General features: G+C 45.9%; 1 protein-coding gene across 3 annotated transcripts in view; it reads right to left on the bottom strand.

The window, feature by feature from the left end:
* Positions 1–21,110, bottom strand: part of Klf7 (Kruppel like factor 7) — an 81,832-nt gene extending 60,722 nt beyond the window's left edge. For 2 of the 3 annotated variants that reach the window (XM_038339631.1, XM_042055532.1), the window contains exon 1: positions 20,566–21,104. In XM_038339631.1, the coding sequence (XP_038195559.1) occupies positions 20,566–20,667 (102 nt within the window). In that variant the 5' untranslated portion in view covers positions 20,668–21,104. Of the gene's footprint in view, positions 1–20,565 lie in introns of all 3 variants that reach the window. The other variant, XM_038339632.1, reaches the window with a different exon arrangement.
* Between the last annotated feature and the right edge of the window lie 1,143 nt (positions 21,111–22,253).

The raw sequence follows: 22,253 nt of genomic DNA, 5'->3' as shown, positions 1-22,253 counted from the left end.
GTTTGTGCCTAATCTGCAGACCTCTTTAAGTAATTCCTAGATTGCTTCTAACACCCTTTACAGTGTACGTGCTTTGGAACTAGCCGCCACCCTTGCTGTTTAGGAAAGCAGGAGATGGAAGGAAGAAAGAGAAAGAGGCGTGAGCACATGCTCAGTCACAGACATTACTTTCTACTGTTTCCACTCAGCGCTGGAATAGACACAAAGTACCGCCACACAGAAAACATGGAGGGCGACGAGGCCTTTGTTTAGCAACAGCGAACTCCGGCTAAATGCAGAGAAAGAAAATGAAACAACTTAAGGAGACTCAAAGTAATGAAACAGAGGTGGTCAAGAGTTGCTGCAAGAATTATCAAATATCTGTTCCCTTTTAGAGTCTTTCTGAGTAATAACTATAAACATCTGGGGAAAGTTCTGGGAGGCCAGTTTTAGAAAGATGGGTAGGAAAATTCCTCGGCTATGTCAGATGTGTCTGAACACCATCCACTCTCGGCAGCCCGTTCTTTTCCTCCTGTCCCAGGGATACTTCACTCTTCCATAGTTACTCTCCTCTCTCCTTGTTCCACTCCGATACACTAAGCTCCATGTAAACAGCGACAACGCCCCTTTGGCTCGCTAGAGCATCCTCAACACATAGCACAGAGCTTAACTTTATCACTGAAGAAAGGGAAGGAAGAATAAAAGGGAGGGAGGAATTAAATAGATGGGATGGAGGAAAGCAAACAGGAAGGGGAAGCCTGAGCTAGAGCCAGCTGTAGGCTAAGCATCCATGGCTTACAGTGAATGGGTGGCCATTCTCGTGTGTCCACCCATTGTTGGTAGACGAGGGACTCTTCCAGGAGGCCAGCTGACGTCAGGAGTAGGAATAACTGTGCTGATGTAACGTGACAGAGAACAGGCAAGTACAAGGCCGGGAGGCCAGAGTTCTTGTCTTTTCGTTGCTGTTTACACTACCTGACCACTAAGGGTCCTGGTGAATACTCCTTTCCTTCCCTCCATTTTCCTTCAGGTAAAGTTATTCCCTAAGTCATTGTACTAGCTCCATTCTGCCACTCTCTTCAATACTAAGAGGAAGTACTCCCTCTAGCCCTGCCCCTGAGCAAGGCCAGTATCTGTTGGTACTGCTTTTCCCTTTCCTCCTCCCCCAGTTCCCCTGCTTCCCTGGAACTTCCCTTCGCACCCCCAGAAAGCTGTCTTCTTCTGCTCTCCATTTCTCATCTCCAATGATTCCGTGAGACCTTCCCTGATGTAAGGAAATTCTTTCAAGGTACCCTGGGAAGTCAGCCTCCCAGAATTCCTCTTACTCCACTCACTCACTGCTGCCCAAGAGAAAAGAAAACAGAAAAGGGAAAGAGGTCAGCGTGCAGCTCAGCTGTCATCCCCTGACCACCCTCTCCCTCTCCCTGGAGAGGAGCTGTCTTCTACCCGATTCTACCCCCATCACGGGCCAAGACACAGCGGCTCCATTGAAGCCCAGGTAGGATGGGGACAATTACACATCAGCCCACTGGAAGCTCAATTCTGGGCAAAAGTGGTTAGACATAAAGAGGCTAGTCTGAGAGTACATCTGATGGATCTATGTGCAGCTTCGTCAATAACAAAGCTGGTATCTGACATTCACATGCCTGGCTCTTGCGTCTACTCCATGAAGGCTACAGGAAGAGGAAAGATTAGTTTATTGCCTTTGCTGAAAAAGCAGTGCTATTACAGAGCCCTCTTAATGGTCCAACCCAGTAAGAACCTTGCGGTCATTCAAGCTAACATGTAAGACTTCACACGCGCACGCACGCACGCACGCACGCACGCACGCAGGCACGCACGCACGCGCGCTGGCAGGAAAACATGACTGGTCCATCACTCCATTACCTAGACTGCTCTTTAAAACTGAAAAAGTAATGATCCCACAGGAAAGCCAAAAGCATTTAAAGAGAGCAGAAAGTTATAGAAAGTCCAATTTCCCCTTTCTTTGGATCCTCTCACTCCTCATCCCTTCCTCCAAACTATCAATCTGAATTCTCCTATGTTTTATATTCAAATTTTATATACATCAGCATCCACAACAGATAGTTTTATTACTTTTTCTTTTCTTGTTTATAAAAGGAAAGTGATTGGCTTTGGGGGTTTTCATTTTATCATCTGAAAGGTACAGAGGCTAGGGCAGAGCAGAGCCCCCCCAACCCCCCGCTGGAGTCAAGCAGAGCCCCCCACCCCTGCTGGAGCTGAGCAGAGCCCTCCCCACAGTCCTTATTGGTCGTAAACACATGGTTTTCCTAGGCATTTCTCCTACCTCACCACATTCCTAAGAAATGCCTCAAAATAAAACAAGCCTTAGGACGGGTGTGTAGGTCTCACTGGAGAAGGCTGGGTAAAGAACACATAGGTCTCTTTTGTACTCCTTTTTTTCAACTTCCCATGAGTCTATAATTATTTCAAAATAAAGTCTTCAAAAATGAGTGACTCCATGCTTTAAGGGGAAAGGCACAGTGAGGGGCCCCTCATGTAGGAGAAAGGGGACCTACTTAAGGACAGCAAAGATTTTGAATATAAATATCACCACCCCTGGCCTGGCTACTTCTATGGTCCCGGGGTCAGGGTTCCTGGGACACCAGTTAGTTTCTGAACTATTTTAGGACATATTTGATCTTTTTTTTTTTTTTTTGAAGAAAACTGTTTTCAAATGAAGTTAACTGTCATAGTTATAAGTTGGAATGCTGCTACCTAATCTGAATCATTTACCATTTTTTTTTAAATAGTTGAGCTTTTCTAATCCTCACTTAAAAAAATCAAAGCTACACCTTCAATATACACAAGTATTCACGTTTACAGAGACAGGTGCAGCTGTCCAGATGAAGAGTCTGACCAACCCATACCTCCAGCATTCTATGGCCACAACTCCCTGCAAATCGTATTGGTGGCAAAACCTAGCAACGTGTTCAAATGTTCTGTTGCATTCCTGACCCCAGAAGCAAACTGCCCCTCTGGGAAACTGAGCCAAATGTATGTCCAACAAATCCCTACAGAAGTGGGTCAGGAGGCTGAGGACTAAACCTGCTCAGTTTCACCTCTCATTCCTCATGGAAATCTAGAGCTGGGACCGTCGGAAGCTGTGAGCTTGCAGAGACCCCACTGGACTCTACTTAAAGTCTGCCCACTCAAGCAGACAGACCAAGAAAGTCCTGGTAAATGGTACCCCTGCCCAATGTCATCCTGAAATGCAAACTTTCACTTTGAAGGGACACAGAGGCACAAAACTGCACAAGCCTAAAAGATAGATAAACTAAACACCCAGGCCGGGTCCAGCCCACAATGTTTATTTGAACATTCAATATTTTTATTCTGCCAGTGTTTTAGACAGAAAATAAGCAGGAAACGACAATTCTTAAATTCTAGCTTTTTCTTGCTGTGTCTTGATATTTTTTTTAGCTTCTCTTGAAATCTGAGATCTGTCAGCAGATTCTGTATCCCCCATAGCAGCAGCAGCTGGCTAGAACTGGTGCTTCCCCCTTAGATACCAACATTACCATATCTCCATTACCTGCCACTCTTCCAGCCTCTCCTTAGCTCCAGTATCCACTCCCCTGGCTCTTTTTATTTGCTAATGTCTCCATCACCTTTCTATCCCTGATCTGTTCTCCATTCTCCGAATACTTGGTGCTCTTAGCACATACTATGGACCCAGTCTTCACCTGCCCCACTAATACCTCAGTTTTGCTTATAAACACTAGGAAAAAAGAAATGTCCCAGTGCCCCTCCTGCTCTACCTACAGCACTATGAAAATTAGTTATCAAGGGCTGACACTAGCTTTCTCCCAATTACCATCTAGATGTGTTTGTTTCTTAGATAAGAATGAGAAAGAAAGTGGAATCAACCAGGTGGCTCGCTGGGTAAAAGCACTTTATGCACAAACCTGGCAATGACAAGCTAAGAGCACAACCCCAGAACCCAGGTAAAGGAGGAAGGAGAAAACTGACTTCACAAAGTAGTCTCATGACCTACACAGGCTCTCTCTCTCTCTCTCTTTCTCTCTCTCTCTCCCTCCCTCCCTCCCTCCCTTCCTCCCTCCCTCTCTCACACACACAATAATAATAATAAAATCATTTAGAAACCTTGTAAAAAGTAGTAAGAAATCAGTGAACCATGCTTTGGTTGCAGGACACTGAGACATCAGTCTCCGAATCTACAGCAAACATCCTCGGCTGGCCAGCTTTCACTGCGCCAGAAGAAGCTATTAAGGCAACTGGTAGAGAAAATACCTTCAACAGACTTACCCAGTGGTGGACCCTGAATGTTACAAAACCCTGCCTAGCAAGATGCATCTTGTATTGTACCAATGCATCCAGCAAGATGTATTGGTGGTATGACCGTTATGGAGGTAACCAACCACTTTCTGCTTGGATTTGAGACCCATTCACAAGAGGGAATTCATGGATGATACTGTAAATATAGCCAAAGGCCCACAGCTGAGGAGGTCACAGACCTTCACGTAGAACCCGCTGGTGTTGTTTGGGTAAATGCTCACGTCGTCAGACTGCTTTCTAAATCTCTCTTTATACCCACGGACGAGGTAGCTCTGCATTTTCATTGCCAGAAGAGCTTCTTTGCCACTGGGAAGAAGCCACTACAGTGGCTTATACCTGGTCAAAGAGCTGCAAAAGAGTGACTGTAGAGTGCTGTCCTCTAACCTGGGCCATCAACCTGTCACAAACCTAAGGTCACCTGAGAAGAGAGTCAGATGGGCCTGTGGACATGGGAGTGTTTTCTAATTGCTTTCTAAGTGCTTTCTAGTTGGTATAGGAGGACCCAGGCCACTGTAGGAGCTTAACACCTAGGCAAGCAGGCCTATATAATAAAGGTAACTGAGCGAGCAGAGAGAGCAAGCTAGCAAGCAGCACTCCTCCATGGTCTCAGCTTCAGTTCCTACATACAGGCCCCTGCCAAGGCTTCCCTTGATGATGGACTATAACCTGGAAGCCAAAGAAACCATTTCCAAGTTGGTTTTGGTCAGTGTTTTATCATAGCAATAAAAAGCAAGCTAGGCCAAATGCAGAGCCCTAAGCACCTATATCAACCCCCCCAAGACTCAGGGAATATCACAGGGAGGGAGGAAAAAGAACATAAAAGCTGGAGGACGAGGAAGGGCTGTGGAATGCTGTCTCCTGGGCACGACAGGACTGTGGTACACATGCACTCGGAAGCTACGGTTGCCTGCATTCCAGCACGCAGGAGGAAGTGTTTACCAGACACCCGGCCCCAGCCGAGGAGCTATGGGCAGCTGACAGCAGGGGTATTTTCTTCTGGAGTACAGCCCCTATCAGGCTGTCCATTCTCCTGTGTGTGGCCCCACGTGCATATCCAGGAGGCAGCACAAACTGAACTCACCGAGTTACTGGTAGGGCATGAAAGAGGGAAGGAGAGAGAGACCTGAGAGGAAGTAAATTGATCGAGATATGAAATTGACAAAAGTACATTAAGAGATATTAAGAATTGATGGAATTTCTGGTCTGTGAAGGGTATTAAATAATTTCTGGAAAAAAAAGAAAACCATGCTAAAAGCAACACCCCGTTCAGAGGCATCCCTCTCTCCATGAGCACCGTCATTAGTTGAGTTTTTGGGGTGTTAGACTAACATGATAAAAGGGGTCCCCAGGCATACCTCACACCTGCCCATGCCTTCCCATCTAGGAAATACGAAACTTCTAGAGCACTGTCCACTAGAGACACCGTACTCTTGCCACATCACAAGTAACAGGAGGATAGAACATCTCTCACAGAGACCTAGAAGCGGGAACACAGGCTGAGAATGTCCTTAGTAACTGACACTTGATTCTCAGAGCCCTGTCAGCACGAGACCTGTCCTGAACAGCAGGCAAACACGAGCATCCTCAGGTAAGATGTCATGGTGATTGGCCAGTCCAGTTAATGCGGATGTGATGTCCTTCCCTACCTGCAGCAACTCCAAGGTCAATGTGGCCCTACTGGAAAACTCATGCTCCCTCCCTACATTCGCTATTCCCACCAAGGTCGTCTCCGGCTGAGACAAGAGGCCACATTGAATACAGCCACACACGGCTCTCTCCCTCACTTCTACAGTGGTAGAAACTTAGAAGACTCTCAGAGAAACCACGTTGGAGGTCCCAGTAAGCCCAGGACTTCCTGTCCAGGTAAGCCCCCATCTTCCCATCGCAGACCAGCATGTGACAGTTCATTGTTAATGAGTCACTTAGCCATACAGATCCACTTTCAGACACAGAGCTCTCAGTCCCACCCTCAAACCTAGCCTTTCTTCATCTCTGCACACTTCTACCAGACAGAACGTGAGCACGCACACGCACGCACACACACAACTGAGTTTAAATATGTCAACATATTTTAATGATGAAAAATGTGGTTTAAAGCTCAACAAGAAGCATTAGCTCAAAGCTTGAAACCACAGTCACCCCACCCCACCACAATCCAGAAACAGTCCAGGATGCCATGGGATGCAGACAAGGTGTTCACATCCTTGTGTCATCTGAAGACCGCAATCCTGTCCTTACAACGCCCACACTGCAGATGGGGAAAAGAGCCTGATGATTTGTTTCGGCTTATGCTTACGAGACTGAATCCCTCACTTTTCCATGCCACTACCACTTTGGTCGTCATCACACATTTCTATGAGATCAGCAAACCCTGCTGGAGCACCGTTCCTCACTACAGCCGCACGTTTATAAGTTTTTATTGCTGGGCAGTGGTGGCGCCCGCCTTTAATATCAGCACTATGGAGGCAGAGGCAGGCGGATCTCTGTGAGTTCAAGGCCAGCCTACTCTACAGAGCGAGTTCCAGGACAGCCAGGGCTACACAAAGAAACCCTGTCTCAAAAAAACAAAACAAACAAGCAAAAAAGTTTTTACTAAAAATATCCGCTCATATGGGGCAATCATAAAAGGAAAACAATTACTACAACCTTTTAACTGAATGTATGCCAATCAGATGTCCTTGATCTCAAACTTCTTCTCTTCATTTAAAATAGTAGTAATAGCATTGGTAATATAATCAAAAGAAAGGAAAGAGAAAACATGGGAGGGAAGGATGGCGAGGCTAACGGCAAGAGCTACTCCAACGCTGACCTTGCTCGCATCAGGACAGAGAGAAAGCTGAAGGGGACTAAAGCTGTCCCCCAAGGTGGCGCTGTGTTGTTCAGCACCACACTCTGGAACACAATTTGCACAGCAGACCCTGGCAGGCACTGCCCTAAGCAGGCCATGCCGAGCCTACAACCACGCACTGTGCTAATATGCAAATGTGTTTATATTACTGCACAGAGAGCTCACAATTCTTGAGAGACCAATCCAGCCTCGGACTTAATGGCCCCTGAAGCTCAGCCAGGTTATTTGCAAATTGAGAGGGAGGAGAAGAGATGCCCATGAAATGTATAGCGCTCTTAGACTTCTAGTCCTTAAAACTCTGGCTTTCATGACCCAGAGGTGGGAGGAAAAGGTCTGCAGGCACATCTCGGGAAGAGCAAAGGGCCTGCGTTCTGTTTCTCTTCTGCAGCCCCTTCGTGCCCACACCCTGTCTGTCCGTATTCCTTTCTCCTTCTTTCTTTTTCTCTTTTCTTGCTAGAAGTATTTTCTGAAACATTTTAATAGTGGTTCATTCACACAGTAATATAAATGGCACGTGGATTCTAAAACTTATTCAAACACACACAGAGGGAGAGAGAAAGAGAGAGAGACTGTGAGTGACCTTGAGTCACAACTTAGCATTCAGGTATTTTAGAAAAGAAAAAAAATAATTAGAGACTGGAGAAAGAGGGGAATTTCATATTAAGTCACTCAAAGAGATTGCTTTAAAGGGGGCATAAAAACGACCCTGAAAGAAAAAAAATCCCATCTGAGCAACAAAAGTGATACCCTTAGTTATATAAGGAAGCCAATAGAAAGGAGAATAATTCCTTTAAGCACCCCTAATGTAGACAGGCATTCTGAACGCACTAGAAATGAAGGCCAAGTGCCTTGCTGGCAATTTCTGAATGTCAATGGCAGGAAGAGGGCAAAGTCCTTGAGCCTTAGAAAGTCTTTTATTATAAAACCAGGACTTTTTAGCACAAAGAGCACCACTTCTACAAGTCCCACAAAGTCAACATCCACAAAAAACAAAAAACAAAACAAAACCCCGCAGCTAAAGTGTCAGCAGAATTCTGCACATGTTTCTACATCAGGGTTTTGACAAAAACATTTTTTGTTAATGAGCAAGCAATGTCTGGTGGGAAAAAAAGGATTTGAGTTTTAATTTTATTTAATAAATTTTATTTAATTTTAAATGTCAGCATAAATAGCACTGAAGGGGTTGAAGAGTTTGGGGTTTTTGTTTTGTTTATTTGTATGTGTGTGTGTGCGTGTGTGTGTGTGTGTGTGTGCGTTTTTAAATTCCATTTTACTCTCATTTAAAACAAGAAGAGGTTGCACGGCTCAGGAAACCCAGAGTCAGTTTCTTTCCAAGTTGGAAAGTGTTGCAGATACCAATAAAGAATGGGTGCTGGAGCGACTGCTCAGCCGGGGCGGGGGAGGGGCAAGACAGATGGTCCTTTCCTCCCCAGCTTTCCACCCTGGACAACAGAACCTGGACAGCCAGGGAAACAGAACGAGCCCCAAGGAAAAGACATTCAACAAGATGGGAGAGATTGCGGCAGAAATTAAAATGGATTCTGAGTGAATGCACAAAGCCATGCAGCTTATAAGACTGATGGAGATGTCAGGGCTGTCCCCAAACAGGAGCTGTTGGGAGGTGCAGCCTCAGAGTGTTGCTAGTCTAGGGGTCAACCCCAAATGCATGTGAATCACAAATGTAGGAGGATGTGAACGTCGGAGACAAGGTGAATGGAAGAAGATGCTATCCTGTCGCAAACATCTAAGGTATAAAGGAGACTGACACATGCATGCTAGCCAAGCGAGACACAGCTTTAAGCCAGTGACTTAATGAATGAATGAATGAATGAGCAAACAAATAACACTAGAGGAAAAATCCTTGTCTGGTTTGTGCATACTTAGTTCAAATGATTCACTGTTTCAAGAACAAATTAAATTCTAGCCTAGTTAACTGAGTCCCTGAGAATGGGATGAGGGAAATGTGTGCTAAAAGTTAAAAATGCCTCTCAAAACCAAAGCAAACAACAACAAACCTCTGTTAAACCTATATATAAACTTCTAAAGGTAGCCCTGGATATACAACGCATGATTTAATGTCCTTGGCTCACAAGTTCCTTGCAGCTACTATTCAAAGGAAAGGGCTAATAATAATTAATAACAACAATAAAGAGGCTTTTCCATTAGCAGGTATAGGTTAACACACCTTAAGGAAATGAAGAAGCTTAAACACATTTTGAAAATCTAAACCTGGGAGAAAACAGCATCCTCGGTGCTATGCAGTGGTTTGACGTCTTCCTAGGACAATCCATGAAGTGGAGAGAGGGAGAGAAGGGAAGTCAGCTGGAAGGGAAGCAACTAAGGAAACTGAGGACGCCTTCTGGAAGTTCTCCACCCTTGTTGATCAATGGGACTCCCCTAGTCTTGTTCCTCTATCTCTAAAACAAGAGATGTAAAATCCACTGAAGGAAGGGATGCAGTCTTTACACAGGCTGGCTTCTGTGAAATACACCTCTCCATAGGTGCTGAACCAAACCTGAAATTCCAAGATATAATCTTTGAGTTTTATAGCACTGTAAGCACAGCTATGCCCCCTCCCCAAGAGAAAACTCCTAACATGAACAACCATATCAAATGATTGCTTTTCAGAGGCCTATTCACAAACACCCCACTTTATCACAGAAAGAATATTCCTCGTATATGTGAGTGCTTCCATTATGTCTTATTTGAAGGAGGAAAATGAAATAAAATTCCTATCTGAGATATTTATAGATCTCATAAAACCTGATTTGTTCTCATGAGCTGCTGTAAGCTCAGTCATCAGGTAAGCTGGAAATGGGAGGTGTGGTAACTAGCACTGTATTGAGTTATATGTGCCTAATTCTGGCTCCAAGAAGAAGGGGGAGGGGAGAATGCACACTGGAAAAACTCAGGAGAAGTAGCTAAAAATAAGACAGGTGCAAAAGAAAGGGAAAAGGTTGGATGTTTGCATGAATAAGCCAAGAAAATTCCAAGGATGTCACCCTGGGTCTGATTTCTGGGGTCAGTGCATTCCTTTCCCCAGTTCTAAGTACTAGGAGCACTAGCCGAGTGGGTCACAGAGCCAACTCTTAAGGAACCAATAACTCCATTCCAGGTAAGGAATAAGAGCTGGCAGTGACCTTGAGGTTCCAGAAACACTTCCATGTAATTTGTGTATGACAAAACACTAACTGTGTGAAGTACCTGGAACATGCAGAGAGGACAAAAACCAAGGTTCAAAAGGCAAGACGTCCCATAAACAAGCTATGGGTTAACTGGTACCAAGCCATATCTTTGACTTGCGCCTTTACGTCTCCTACCAAACCAAGAGTTAGTATAAATACAAAACTGGAAGCATTGGTTTGGATTCTGCCAAGCCACTTTAGCATGTAACTTTAGGTAACACACTGGATGTCCAAATCCCAGTGATCCCATCTCTAATGTGGGACGAGCACACTGTGTGTTTCACATGGTTGTGCAGAAAAGAGAATAAAATCATACATATAATACTCTCAAAGGAGAAAATCTTTAGGAAGTATCTGATACATATTAAGTGTTATTTTGGTCCTTTTATGATAATAAGAATAGTAACCACACCGTATCTACTACCACTTTTGCAACCTGTTTACTCTGCAGCCACAGTAAGATAACTTGCTTAATCGTCTCCACCTCAATTTTCTCACCTCTGAGTAGGAAATTCTGTAATATTTTCTTGCTTCCTAGTTACAGAATGAATGTGTCAATGTCAAGAGGCTATGAGCCCCTTAGAACTTTTAAATTCAATTTATATGTTTGTTAAGATGTTCATGAACAAATGTGAAAATTTGTTTGTTTGATTGATTTTTCGAGACAGCGTTCCTCTGTGTAACAGCCCTGGCTTTCTTGGAACCCCCTCTCGTAGACCAGGCTGGCCTCACACTCATAGAGATCCGTCTGTCTCTGCCTCCCAAGTGCCGGGATGAAAGGCGTGTGCCATCGCTGCCTGGCTAATGTGAAACTCTTTACTGTAGAGTAAATCATCTCTTGGTCATTAGTAAAGGAAGTAAGAATCTTGAGTCACAGGGGAGGACTTAGAGCTAAGGGCTAACAACTTTTGAATCCAGAATTCGGTATGAGCAGGATCACAGGAGAACTGCTTTGTCCACAGCCTCCTCACAGGGGACCTCCAATGCCAGAGGAGAAACTGTGCCCATGAGCAGGGACAATGGTACCAGATGAACAAGACACAAAGGTTCAAAAGTCAGGGGCAGGTAGTATCTGTTTCCACCCCTTTGTAGATTGAACAAATCTGCCGCTTCTCCAAAAGTAAGCACCAAGACTATAGCCACTCCATTGAATTCTGCTCCCTTGGCCTTGGAAGGTGAATGTGTGTGGGGTCAAAAGCAGGTGGACACTCCCTTGCCGGGCAATCGCTCCATGGCTAATTGCCATTTTCACAGCTGGGTTGAGTGTTCCAAAAAGCATCCTTCAACTCGGAGCCCTAAGCTTCTCCTGGAGGTCTCTCTTGCCAACCATACCCCTTCAAAGACAGCTTACAGATAAAAGGACAAAGCTACAGGAGATGTAATTTTGCAAACATCACAGTTTGAGAAAGAGCGTTTCTAAAGCTGCTCTGTGAATATCACCACACGCCCACAGTCATTACCACAGGAACCAAGCCTTCCACGGATCTGGAGGCCGCTCTTTGCCCGAATGGCCTCGGCCGACATTTTTCTACAGTTTATTTTTGTTCCTCTTACTAGAAGGATGGCGCCTTTGATTTTCTTTTCTTTCTTTCTTTCTTTTTTTTTTTTTTTTTTTTTTTTTTTTCAGCAGAGTCTACTTTCAAACACTGTGGTTAGTAAGAAAAATGGAGAAGTGGACCCTAATGCCTGTCTGTACCATCTGATAGACAGGCGTGCATGCACGCATAGATTCCTTTAAACCACAGAGCAGGCTGAGCTAAGTGGAGAACCCTGGCTGCAGACTTACCAGGGATAAATTATCTGAAATGTCACTAACTGGATACTAATGCCCAACACCACAAAGCTTCCAGAAATGGAATCTGACCAGGTTAAGCAAACTCGGGGTGGGTCATAGGAAATGTGAGCCAAACAGAACTGCCTTAGACCTACCAAGTTTGGAAAAACAAAGAAGATGGGTGGAACAACCCCTGGGCAGCTGCTCCGAACAAAACTCAACATCCCAACAAAGCTGGATGGGGAATACTGAACAGATCTGTTCTGCTTCCTTAGAATCAGCCAGCAATCTTTTTTTTTTTTTTTTAAGATTTCTTTATTTATTATGTATACAGTATTCTCAGTGCTCTGCCTGCAGGCCAAAAGAGGGCACAAGATCTCATTACAGATGGTTGTGAGCCACCATGTGCTTGCTGGGAATTGAACTCAGGACCTTTGGAAGAGCAGGAGGTGCTCTTAACCACTGAGCCATCTCTCCAGCCCCAACAGCCAGCAATCTTATTTTCAAATTGCACCAGGAATAAAATGCTCTAATGTAAGGACTGATAGTTAACCCTCTGTATATCAGTGGCTCAAATCTGAGGCTACATACTAGAATCATATAGAAGCCTGACTGAGTCCCTCCCAATGGGATACCATTTGCTTGGTCTGTGTGACTAAGAACCATTGTTAAAAAATTATATCTTAAACCACAGCCACCACAAGCATTCAAGGAACTATGGACCCTTTACTGGATTTACTAAAACCTAGCAGGTAAATATGAAAGGGTAACTATCAAAATCATAATTAAGGCACAACTCTGTTTTAAGAAATATAACCCGAATAGAAAATAGTATAACAAGAAAAGATCACAAGGAAATAAAGAATTGGACACAATTTGTTAAAATAGAAGCAGTTGCTAGTGGCTAAGGACAAGGGAAACAGGTGGGAGGTTTCTTGGGAAATACAGCAACCATCTTAAAGTTAAAGAATACAGAATTTAGACAAGAAAATTGCAGAGAGAGGAAGAAGTGGAAAAATGTAAAGGGGGGAAACCCTAAATTAAAAAAAAAAAAAACAAGGGTAGATAAAGCCACTTGCCTCATCTGGATGCCACTGGCTACTCTTAAGAGCAGGGGGAATTTGCTAATGTGATATGGGACTGGTCTTGGAACAACTTTACCCTTAGATCTTAGACCTTACCTATGTGTAATATGGAGACCACAGGAGGTGATCGAGATACAATGACAGTTCCAGAGCAGTGACAGAAGGGGCTAACACACCAAAACCAGCTCAAAGGGAGATTTAACACTGATGTTATGTATCAACTCACAGGATTTTCCAATCTAGAACTTTTTTTATTGTAGAGTATACAGACAGCTGGAGAGCTGCAGGTAGGTCATGAGAGGGGTTGCCATAGTCACAAAAGGAAGAGGGAAGATGGGAAAAGAAAAGTTAGAGCTTTGGTGATGGTGAACAACCTGAAAGCCCTGCAGCACATCACATTCACAAAGACCAGAGAACAGAACACAGCGCTGAGACGTTATGGAAGACTCTAACTGTGGGGGTGGTGTGTGGAATCTCAGATCCTAAGCTCTTAGAAGGCAAAGGGTGACCATGAGGTGAGTTTCAGGAGAGAATTTCTCCCATGAGAACTAGCAGGGACTGTGAGGGTGGACAAGAAGAAAGAAGATCCTGGACTCTGGAGTGACATGGCAGCCATATAAATGTTCTGTTTGTGAGACTGGATTTCTTCCTACGTGATGCATCCCAGCCCCACATCCGTCTAAACTTCCAGAGAATTCAGAACATTTCAGAAAAGACTGCCATGAACTGGGCCACGAAGAGGCGACTGCTCTCTGCAGTCCCCTGGCTGGCAAGGTGTCACAGGGCCACTGAACAGCTGCTGCCTTCTTTATCAACCCCAGGTCTGTCTTTCACCCAGCCCGTGAGGAGCTATACCTGGACACACCTCCCCACCAATCTGCTACTCCTTACATGATACCACGGTTTACAAGAGTGGCGTTGTTACTACGGGTATCTCGCCTCACACCAAAAACAGAACATAGTTTTTATTTTTAAAAACCACTATAGATTACTGAGAGTGGGAGAAGGGTCAAGCTGAACCAATTTTCCCTAAAGTATGCTATGGTTTGTCCTAGGGCAGAGGCGATGTTAATGTAAACAAAAGTGTGTGTGTGTGTGTGTGTGTGTGTGTGTGTGTTTTGTTTCTGTTCTCGTCTCCAAGGTAAAAGGAAGATTTTCCTTGTGTCTCTTTGGGATGGTAGAATGAGAAATTAGCTGAAGTATATTCAAAAGCAGTTATTTGAAACTTACTCAAGTGTCTGAGTCCTGTTGTCTGGAATCATCAATGCTAACGGTGATTCAACTCCAGTATTTCAGGGTCGCGCAAACCAGAACCCCTTTCAAGATTTGAAATTATAAGACTTTTATGTTCTTAGCTTTGTTACAAGCTAGAGGCCAGACTTTCAAGATGACCCTCAGGAAATGTTAATGAATCCATATTCAGAAATAGATATTGCACGCAGTTCTACATTAATTATTTTAATTACGTCAAGTCATTTCCGAATGACACACACATAGACGCCATTTCCTGGACATTACGAATATGTGAAGTCACACTGGTGCTCACTGGCCCCCAACATGCCCCAAGCTTGCCCACAAGAGAACTGAGCAGATCTCAAACCTGGTTGAAATAAACAAGTCCATTGGTGAAAAAAAGACAGGCATAGACCGAGGGCAACCAAGAGTTCATTTTTACAATGGCAACCTTTTCTGCATTAATGTTAGACATGTTCTCTTCTGGGGTGAAGCAGCCATGGCGCAGAATCAGCAATCCTATTCAACTTTGCATGACTCAAACACCACAGTCTGCATAAACAAAGTCTTAATAAATGAAATATTTACCATGGAACAGATTTAATATAGCTTTATAAATAGAATATTTTATTAATAGCTAAGTCCCACACAGCATCACTGGGTCAATCAGAAATGGTTTCCCTCTGGAACTGGAGGTCACTTGCATCTCAAGCAGGTGGACGTTTGGGACTCGTTTCCCCAAGGCGGCTGCTGACTCAGCTGGAGCAGGCACACAAAGGATGTAGCGGACAGAGCTACTGCAAGGGAAAGTGGGACCAACAGACTGCAGACTACCAGAGCAAGCACGGGCAACTGGAGGGCAGGGTCAGAACTACTCGGACAAACACACGTCTTAAAAATGGCAAGACTGTATTTGGGGGACTCCTAAATGAGGTTTAGTAAGAATGTTTTCTCTTGAGGATGTTCTAAAATGGGTATATAATGTAGGGGAAAGAGGAGTATTTTCTAGTTTTGTCAGTTATATATATTATATATATAATATATATATAATATAATATATAATTATATATATATAATGTTATATAATGTTATATATAACATTAATGATTAAGTATTGTTAGTAGCTGTAGAGTTTTCTGGTTCCTTCCTTGGTGGAGTTGGCTAACACATTTCCACCTGTTTACAATAAGCAAGAACTTAGCTGGTTCAAGAGAACAAAGGGACTGGTAGGACACAAAGTCTCTGCCCTCAGCATCCTGCCTTGTTTCATGTCAAGTCAGGGAGCTGTCCTAAACTTTCAGCAAATCCCAGCTCCAACATGTGGGCTAGTTCCAAGTAAGTGAGCCAGCACCACGGAGGCATTGTGTACACTCACCAGTAACAGGTCCAGGGAAGGTGACTAGAAACTCCGGACAGGTACATCTACCAACTAACAGGTCAAATATTGGAGGAGATACCCTACCGCCATGAGCTAGCTGGGACTGCACAAAGGAAGCGTGGAGAGCCTGTACTCCAACAGCTAAAATAAAAGGGATTCTATGAAGGGAGAACTTGAAGGGTCATAAGAGAACGGCTATTAAAAGCCCCATTCTGACCCTCTCTACACTATCCCCATTTAAGAGGAGGCAAATTAGCCTCAATAGGCATTTCTATGTAGAAGGGCGCTGGGAGAGAAGAGGCACACTGGAACACTTAAGGTCTCCGATATACCCACCCATAAATCATCCCAGGGTAAAGCTGTCACTCAGTATCCTCCACTTTGCTTTTTAAATGGATGGGACCCCAACATCCCTGTCTCCTCACAGTGGTGAGCAGGGCTGTGAGACGCATGAGAACAAAGACTAGTGAGTTCCTTTCCCTTAGTGAGGACAGGTGTAGCAGCAGTATCTGCACTGAGATCGTTGCTTACTTTAAAATACCAAACTGCAAACAGGTAGACTGAATGATGATGTGTGCGATCCATAAACCCACACGAAGATGTGTCTATTAAGAGAACATAAGAGTGGATCTATCACACAGAGGCTAAGTGTGTGATGGATGGCACTCACATGTGCTCACATGTATTCAGCGACTGCATCGATAAAGAAAATATTCATAATCATGCAGTTCTGATTTTTTTCTGCCAAGACACTGTTTCAAATAAAGAAATAGATTTACAGTAACTGACGAACCCACAAATCACATAGCAAAAAAGAAAAAAAAAAGCCAGCTATTTAATCCTTTCAACGTGGTTGCCAAGGCTCCTTTGTGTCTACAAATTTCTCAGGGTGGTGCTGTTGCCAAGAAATTCTAATTCATGATAAGGTTTCCTGCAAATTGGGACAGTGGCAGACCTGCAGATGGACAGATCCTGCAGTTTGCTTTGTCTTGCTGCTTGAGGTAGTACCTGGCTGCCCAGGCCTGTGGAAGGCAACGTAAGGGCAAGATCTCCTCACAGACCAAATCCCAGCTCCGGTACCGTGAGGCTGTTCTTGGAAGGCAACCATTTATTTCTGTAGGTTTTCCCCCTAGAGATGCCCCATACCAAAAGCCCTCATAAAAAGTGTTTCAGGACGCCTGAAACCAAGATGAAATTGCAGAGTTATGGGGACACTTTAGTCCTCACAGAAGCCAAGATTGCCATTAGTTTAAAGCAACGGGGGATGGAGGAGGAGGAGGGAAGGATGTTCTATGATTTATTTATCTGTTTCCAGTAGCAGTGGAAAATTTTCTCCAAGCAAAAGAGAGGCCTGAAATTGACCCCATTTGCCAATTATGAATCAGCATTAACAATGAACATAATTCCATAAGAGTTTTCAAGCAAACATGCCATGCTTCTCAATGACATGTAGCAAAGTTAAGTGCAAATAATACTTATTATCATTACTTGAGACTGCCCTCATGAAATGGCATGCTGGGAATAAAGAATCTATAAAAATTCTAAGTCTCTATAGGGCCTGGAAGAAAATGAATGTGCTATATGAAAGCTTTCTATTTTCTGAGTCAGCAGTCAGTTCAAAGAGTCCGACTTTCCTGACTCTATGGATACACCTCGCTTTGCCATCAAATGGTACCTGACATTTTACTCTCGCCTCTGTCCTAGCCTTGGCTGTTTTCAACTTTTGTTCAAACAGCTTCTAAAATATTTCCTGAAAGTTTTCGAGAGTTTAGGGTTGGTCGCCTGAATCCCACAGAATAACAGACCGCATAAGCACACATGCAGGATTTATAGCTACATGACAGGCAGACGTGATCTTACGTGGGCCAGGAGCTTGAGCACGCAGTTAGGGGCCAGAGGTGGAGGGCTGTTTATCTGGGGTGTCCATTTGGATTTCTAATTACAACAACAACAACTCTGGGAGCTGGAACCCTGGCTGACTATCACTGCCTAAGTATCCGTGTCACACACAGGAAACTCTCCCGTAGCCTCAGTTTGAAGGAAGTCAACAAACAGCACCTCCTCAATTTTCCAACGCACAGGTGTTCTTGGATTTATCATCCAAAACCATTCTCTAGAAACCAAATTAGATTATCAGTACCCACGTTTCCCCGCATGTTCCCGAGGCCAGGTATATTGTTCACTTTAAGAAAAACATCTAATAACGATTCCCCATTTGACCTCTAGAATCCGGTTGCCCCACAGCACCATCGGGAAGCTTCCTGCTGCCTGGGGTTTCTGTAGCAACCTTCTTGAGCTGTTTTGAGCAAAGGAGTCTTAAAATTTCACCATCTGGTTAATTGTGAACTAACAGTTGCGTAAAACCACCAGTACCCCTTAGACTCAGAAGCAAGGGGGCTTGGGAGGGGGAGGAAGGAAGAGATAAAGGCTAAGGGTTTTGTCATCAGCATGAACTCAGGTCCTAGTTACCTTTATACAGGGCAGCTGTGCACAGAGTCGCGAGCAGGGAGCTCCTGGCCCTGGTACCCTGTTTACAAGTGCTTGCCACAAGTTATGTTTCCATGTGGACTTGGAGAAGGGTTTTAAGATGACAGAAGATGGCAGTTGGGGACAGTTGAGGCAAGAAATAAGAGGGGACACGAGAATTCCTTTGCCTAGTCATTAAAAAAAAACCACTAAGCTAGAGGTTTCTAGAGGAGGGAGGAGGGAGATGGAGAAGGGAGAAGGAGGGGGAGAGGAAGAGCAGAGCTGGCTTCTGAGGAAACAATAGATCTAATACATCCCCTAATTGTCAAGCCAATGATGTTTCCTTGAAGCTGTACCTTCTGGATTCTCTAGGCAGATCTAGAAAAGCAGGTATCCTCTAAAGAGCCCACCCAGCTCCATGAGCAGGCTTTACTACCTTGAAAACTTGAACCAAAACAAAGTTGTGTGATTCATCAGTAGGGAACGTTGTAACAAATAAAGCCAACTTTCTTCCCTCCAACACTAAACAGTTAGTTGCAAACAAGGGCTGCCTGGGGCAGGCTGACTAAATAATCAACAGATTCCCTTCCCTAACCAGTCTAGACTGTTGTTAAAACGCCACTGACTCCACACCAATGGGCTGCCCGTGTGAAAAAGAAAGCTGCTCAGAAAATGAAATTCTGGCAACATTTTGGCTTACTTCACAAGCGAAATGAAAAGGAGGAAAGGGATGTAGTGAGCTCCTTCATGTGACCTAGTCTCGTTAAGGATGAGAGGAAGGGATGCATGTTCTTTTGGTGTGGCTGGGTGTTTTTAGCAAAGGACAGCAACCGCGAACGTCTTCCAGTCTTCCGATTGGAATGCATGCCCTGCACAGACTCACAGACACAGACTCACAGACACAGGCCACCAATACCTGGAGGAAAACTCACAGCTTCTAGCCAGGCAAGAACAACTAGTAACAATGGCACCGTCTGAAGAGCAAGGGCTTTGCCACTGGCTCCTTATACCACGAGCTAAACATCTCTTCCTAAAGCAGCAACTGTTACACCCCAGCCCCAAGCTGGCAAATCCTGCTTTCGATCCTGGCAGAGAAAACCCAGCCGTTCATTAGCCTTAACAAGCTGCTGTCACTGAGCAGAGGAGTTACATGAGCAGCCGCACACCAAGGATCGCCCAGCCCTCCCCAAGGGCAAGTGGTTTTCTCTTGGATGGACTGTACAAGTTCACACTCCTGACGTTCAAATCTGGACGGCCTTCCTGGACTTTCCACTTTCCATAGTGTCCCCTCTCCCCAGCCGCCCTGCCCCCACCTACCACCATCTTTCCTGCAGAATGTCCCCTCAGCAGCTCCTAATCGGTGCTGGGAAAACCACTGTTTCCGCAGCAGACCCAGCACTTTCCACTGACCAGCACTTTCTTTATCCCACTTCACAAAGCCCCTTAAACTTGTCCCCAGTCAGGCTTCAACCCCACTTCCATACCAAGCCAACTTGGCACCGGTACCCTTCAGCATCCTAGGAGTTTCTTAACTAGTCCTCTAAGACAAAGTCGGAAGCCAGGAAGCACACACCACCCTTTGTCCAAGGTAGAGCTAACCTGAGAGGCACCTCAAACAAAAAAGAAAAACAAGGGTACAGTACTGGCTGTTCGTTCTGGGGGCGTTAGCTGGGGAAACCTACAATGCATTGTCAGCCTAAGATCCATCTTCCCATCTTCCTTGTGCACATATCCTCAAGCATCTTTTGTCACCTGGCTTCTATTCCTACAGCTCACTTTCTAATCTAAAAATCAAGCTCCTGTTCTTTATTGACACTCGCTAAATAACTGGGGGAAACACTCCGTGCTTCCCACCCCCCCCCCCACACACAGCTGACAACGGTCCTCAGCACCAGTTGAAATAGATGAACCTGATTTAAGTACTAGGAAGGTCAGAACTCCTGAATTTGGGAGCGTGGCATCCTGTCAACCATTGCTCAACCACCTTCCCACCCGGCTCCTCTAAACCCCAGAAGTTCACCAGCAGGTCTCTGCTGGGGGACAGTGAGCCCGACAACGTGCGCAAGGATGTTGTGTTGGTGAGAGAAACGCAGGCAGCTCAGCACACTAAGGGGTTAGGGGTGGGTGGAGAGGTAAGCGCATATGATTGTTTCAGAAAACATTTTAAACAACACACAGACAAAAATAAATAAGAAAATAAGAAAAAAATTAAAAATTCAACGCAAAGCCCACACCAACGCAGCCCCCGCGTCTCCGCCGCCGCAACACGATTTACACAAGTAATTTAAATCATTCACCTGCTGCCAGGTCTCCTCCAGGGATGGCAAAGCTGAGAAGTAGCCGGTGTCGTGGACAAGTTGTAGCTCCTGGAATATACTATAACTAGCCAACACGTCCATGCTGCTGCTGCCGGGCAAAACCGGAGGAGAAACCCTCCCCCGAGCTCAGCTGGGTCTGTTTGTTTGTCAGTCTGTCTGGCTCACCCCCCAAGAAGGCAGACATCCAGTGGCCCTTGTTTTGTTTTGTTTCAGTCAACTAAAAAAAGGAGAGAAAAAAAATCAATGCAGGAGAGAGGGAGAGAGGAGGTGAGAGAGGAGCGAGTGAGTGGGGTGGATGGAGCGAGGGATCCAGCGTGTACAGTGCAGATGACTGCCAGGAAAAGGGGACTTCACGGGAGTAACGATTCCCTTCCAGGGCTCTAATCACTCCAGCTCGTGGATCAGGAAAGGGGACGCAAACTCACTGACACGAAGCTGCCATCTATATCTGCAGCGCTGTTCGCTCCTAATGCAATCTTTGCTCTTTATTTTGGGAGGTTGCATTTTTTTTTTCTCGCGATCGCTTCTCTCCCCCCCACCCCTTCCCTTCCCTCCCCACCCCCCACCCCATCCTCGCTAGTTTGTAGTCCCCCCCCCACACCCTTGTCTCCTCCTCCTGCTCTTCCCCCTCCCCAAACTCCCTCCCTCCGCCGGGCTCTGCGCGCAGCCGTGGGATCTCGGAGGAGGGCGTCCATTAGGCCGCGTGTGACCATGTAAGGTAAACAGGGGGCTCATGAAGTCACTGAGGACCAATGCGGCTCTCGGAGCGGGCCCTGAGGCGGGGCCTGGCCCCGACGGCGGCCTCCGATTGGCGCGCTGCGGATCTCCCTGCTGCCTTACAAGGCGGTGCGAGGCAAGCTATTTTTAGAGGGCTATATAAGGGGGCTGAGGCGGCCGCCTTGCGGCCAGGGAGCCCGATCGCGCTGGGGAGGGCCGCTGCGACACTAGCGCTGGCTCCCGGGAGCCGGGGCGACCGGGCTTGGGCTGCGCGCTGGCCTCCGACCCTCGCTGCGGGGCTCTCCCGGGCCGCTGGTGCCCGGACCCTGTGCGGATCCGAGGGAACGGGTCGCCGCCGCGGTGGCCGATCGGGAGGTGCGATCCCTGGTGCTGGGTTGGGATGCCTCCTGCGGGTGCAGCCGGTTGAGTGGCGGCGCAGCCGTCGGGGGATAGGGGGGTTCAAGTGGCTCTTTGCACTCGGCCTCCCCAACAAGCATGGGAAGGAGGGGAGCGAGGGAGAGGCCAAGCACAGGACAGCGTCACATACCCAAAAGTAAACCCCAAAAGCCCCTTCCGAATTCCCCGTGCGGTGCAGAAATGAAGAGCCAGAGGAGGAAGTGCCTCACAATGGCAGAGAACAAAGGCGAGCTGCACACAGACGCAGCCTGCGCCCGCCCCCGACGCTGCACGCTGTCCCCGCCCCGGCCCGCGCGTCTTCGTGCGCGCCGCCGACCGCCTACCGCCCTCTGGTTTCTCAGGCCTGAACTGGAGACCTGGCTAAGGGACTGGTGCCCAGCATCTTTGAGAATAGAGGGACCCTGGGTAGAATTAGGGTGCAGACGGGAGCGGGCAGCTAGCTAGTGAATCCTGACACGAGGTTTATCCAGGAGCTTCCTGGAGTCGCGCAAACAGCTGGGGTGGTGCAGGGCATTAGAGATGCAGAGATTCCG

The sequence above is a fragment of the Arvicola amphibius genome, chromosome 8, assembly GCF_903992535.2.
Source record: "Arvicola amphibius chromosome 8, mArvAmp1.2, whole genome shotgun sequence".
Taxonomy (NCBI): domain Eukaryota; kingdom Metazoa; phylum Chordata; class Mammalia; order Rodentia; family Cricetidae; genus Arvicola; species Arvicola amphibius.
The sequence above is the reverse complement of the archived record's forward strand: the minus strand, read 5'-3'. Positions and strand labels throughout refer to the sequence as shown.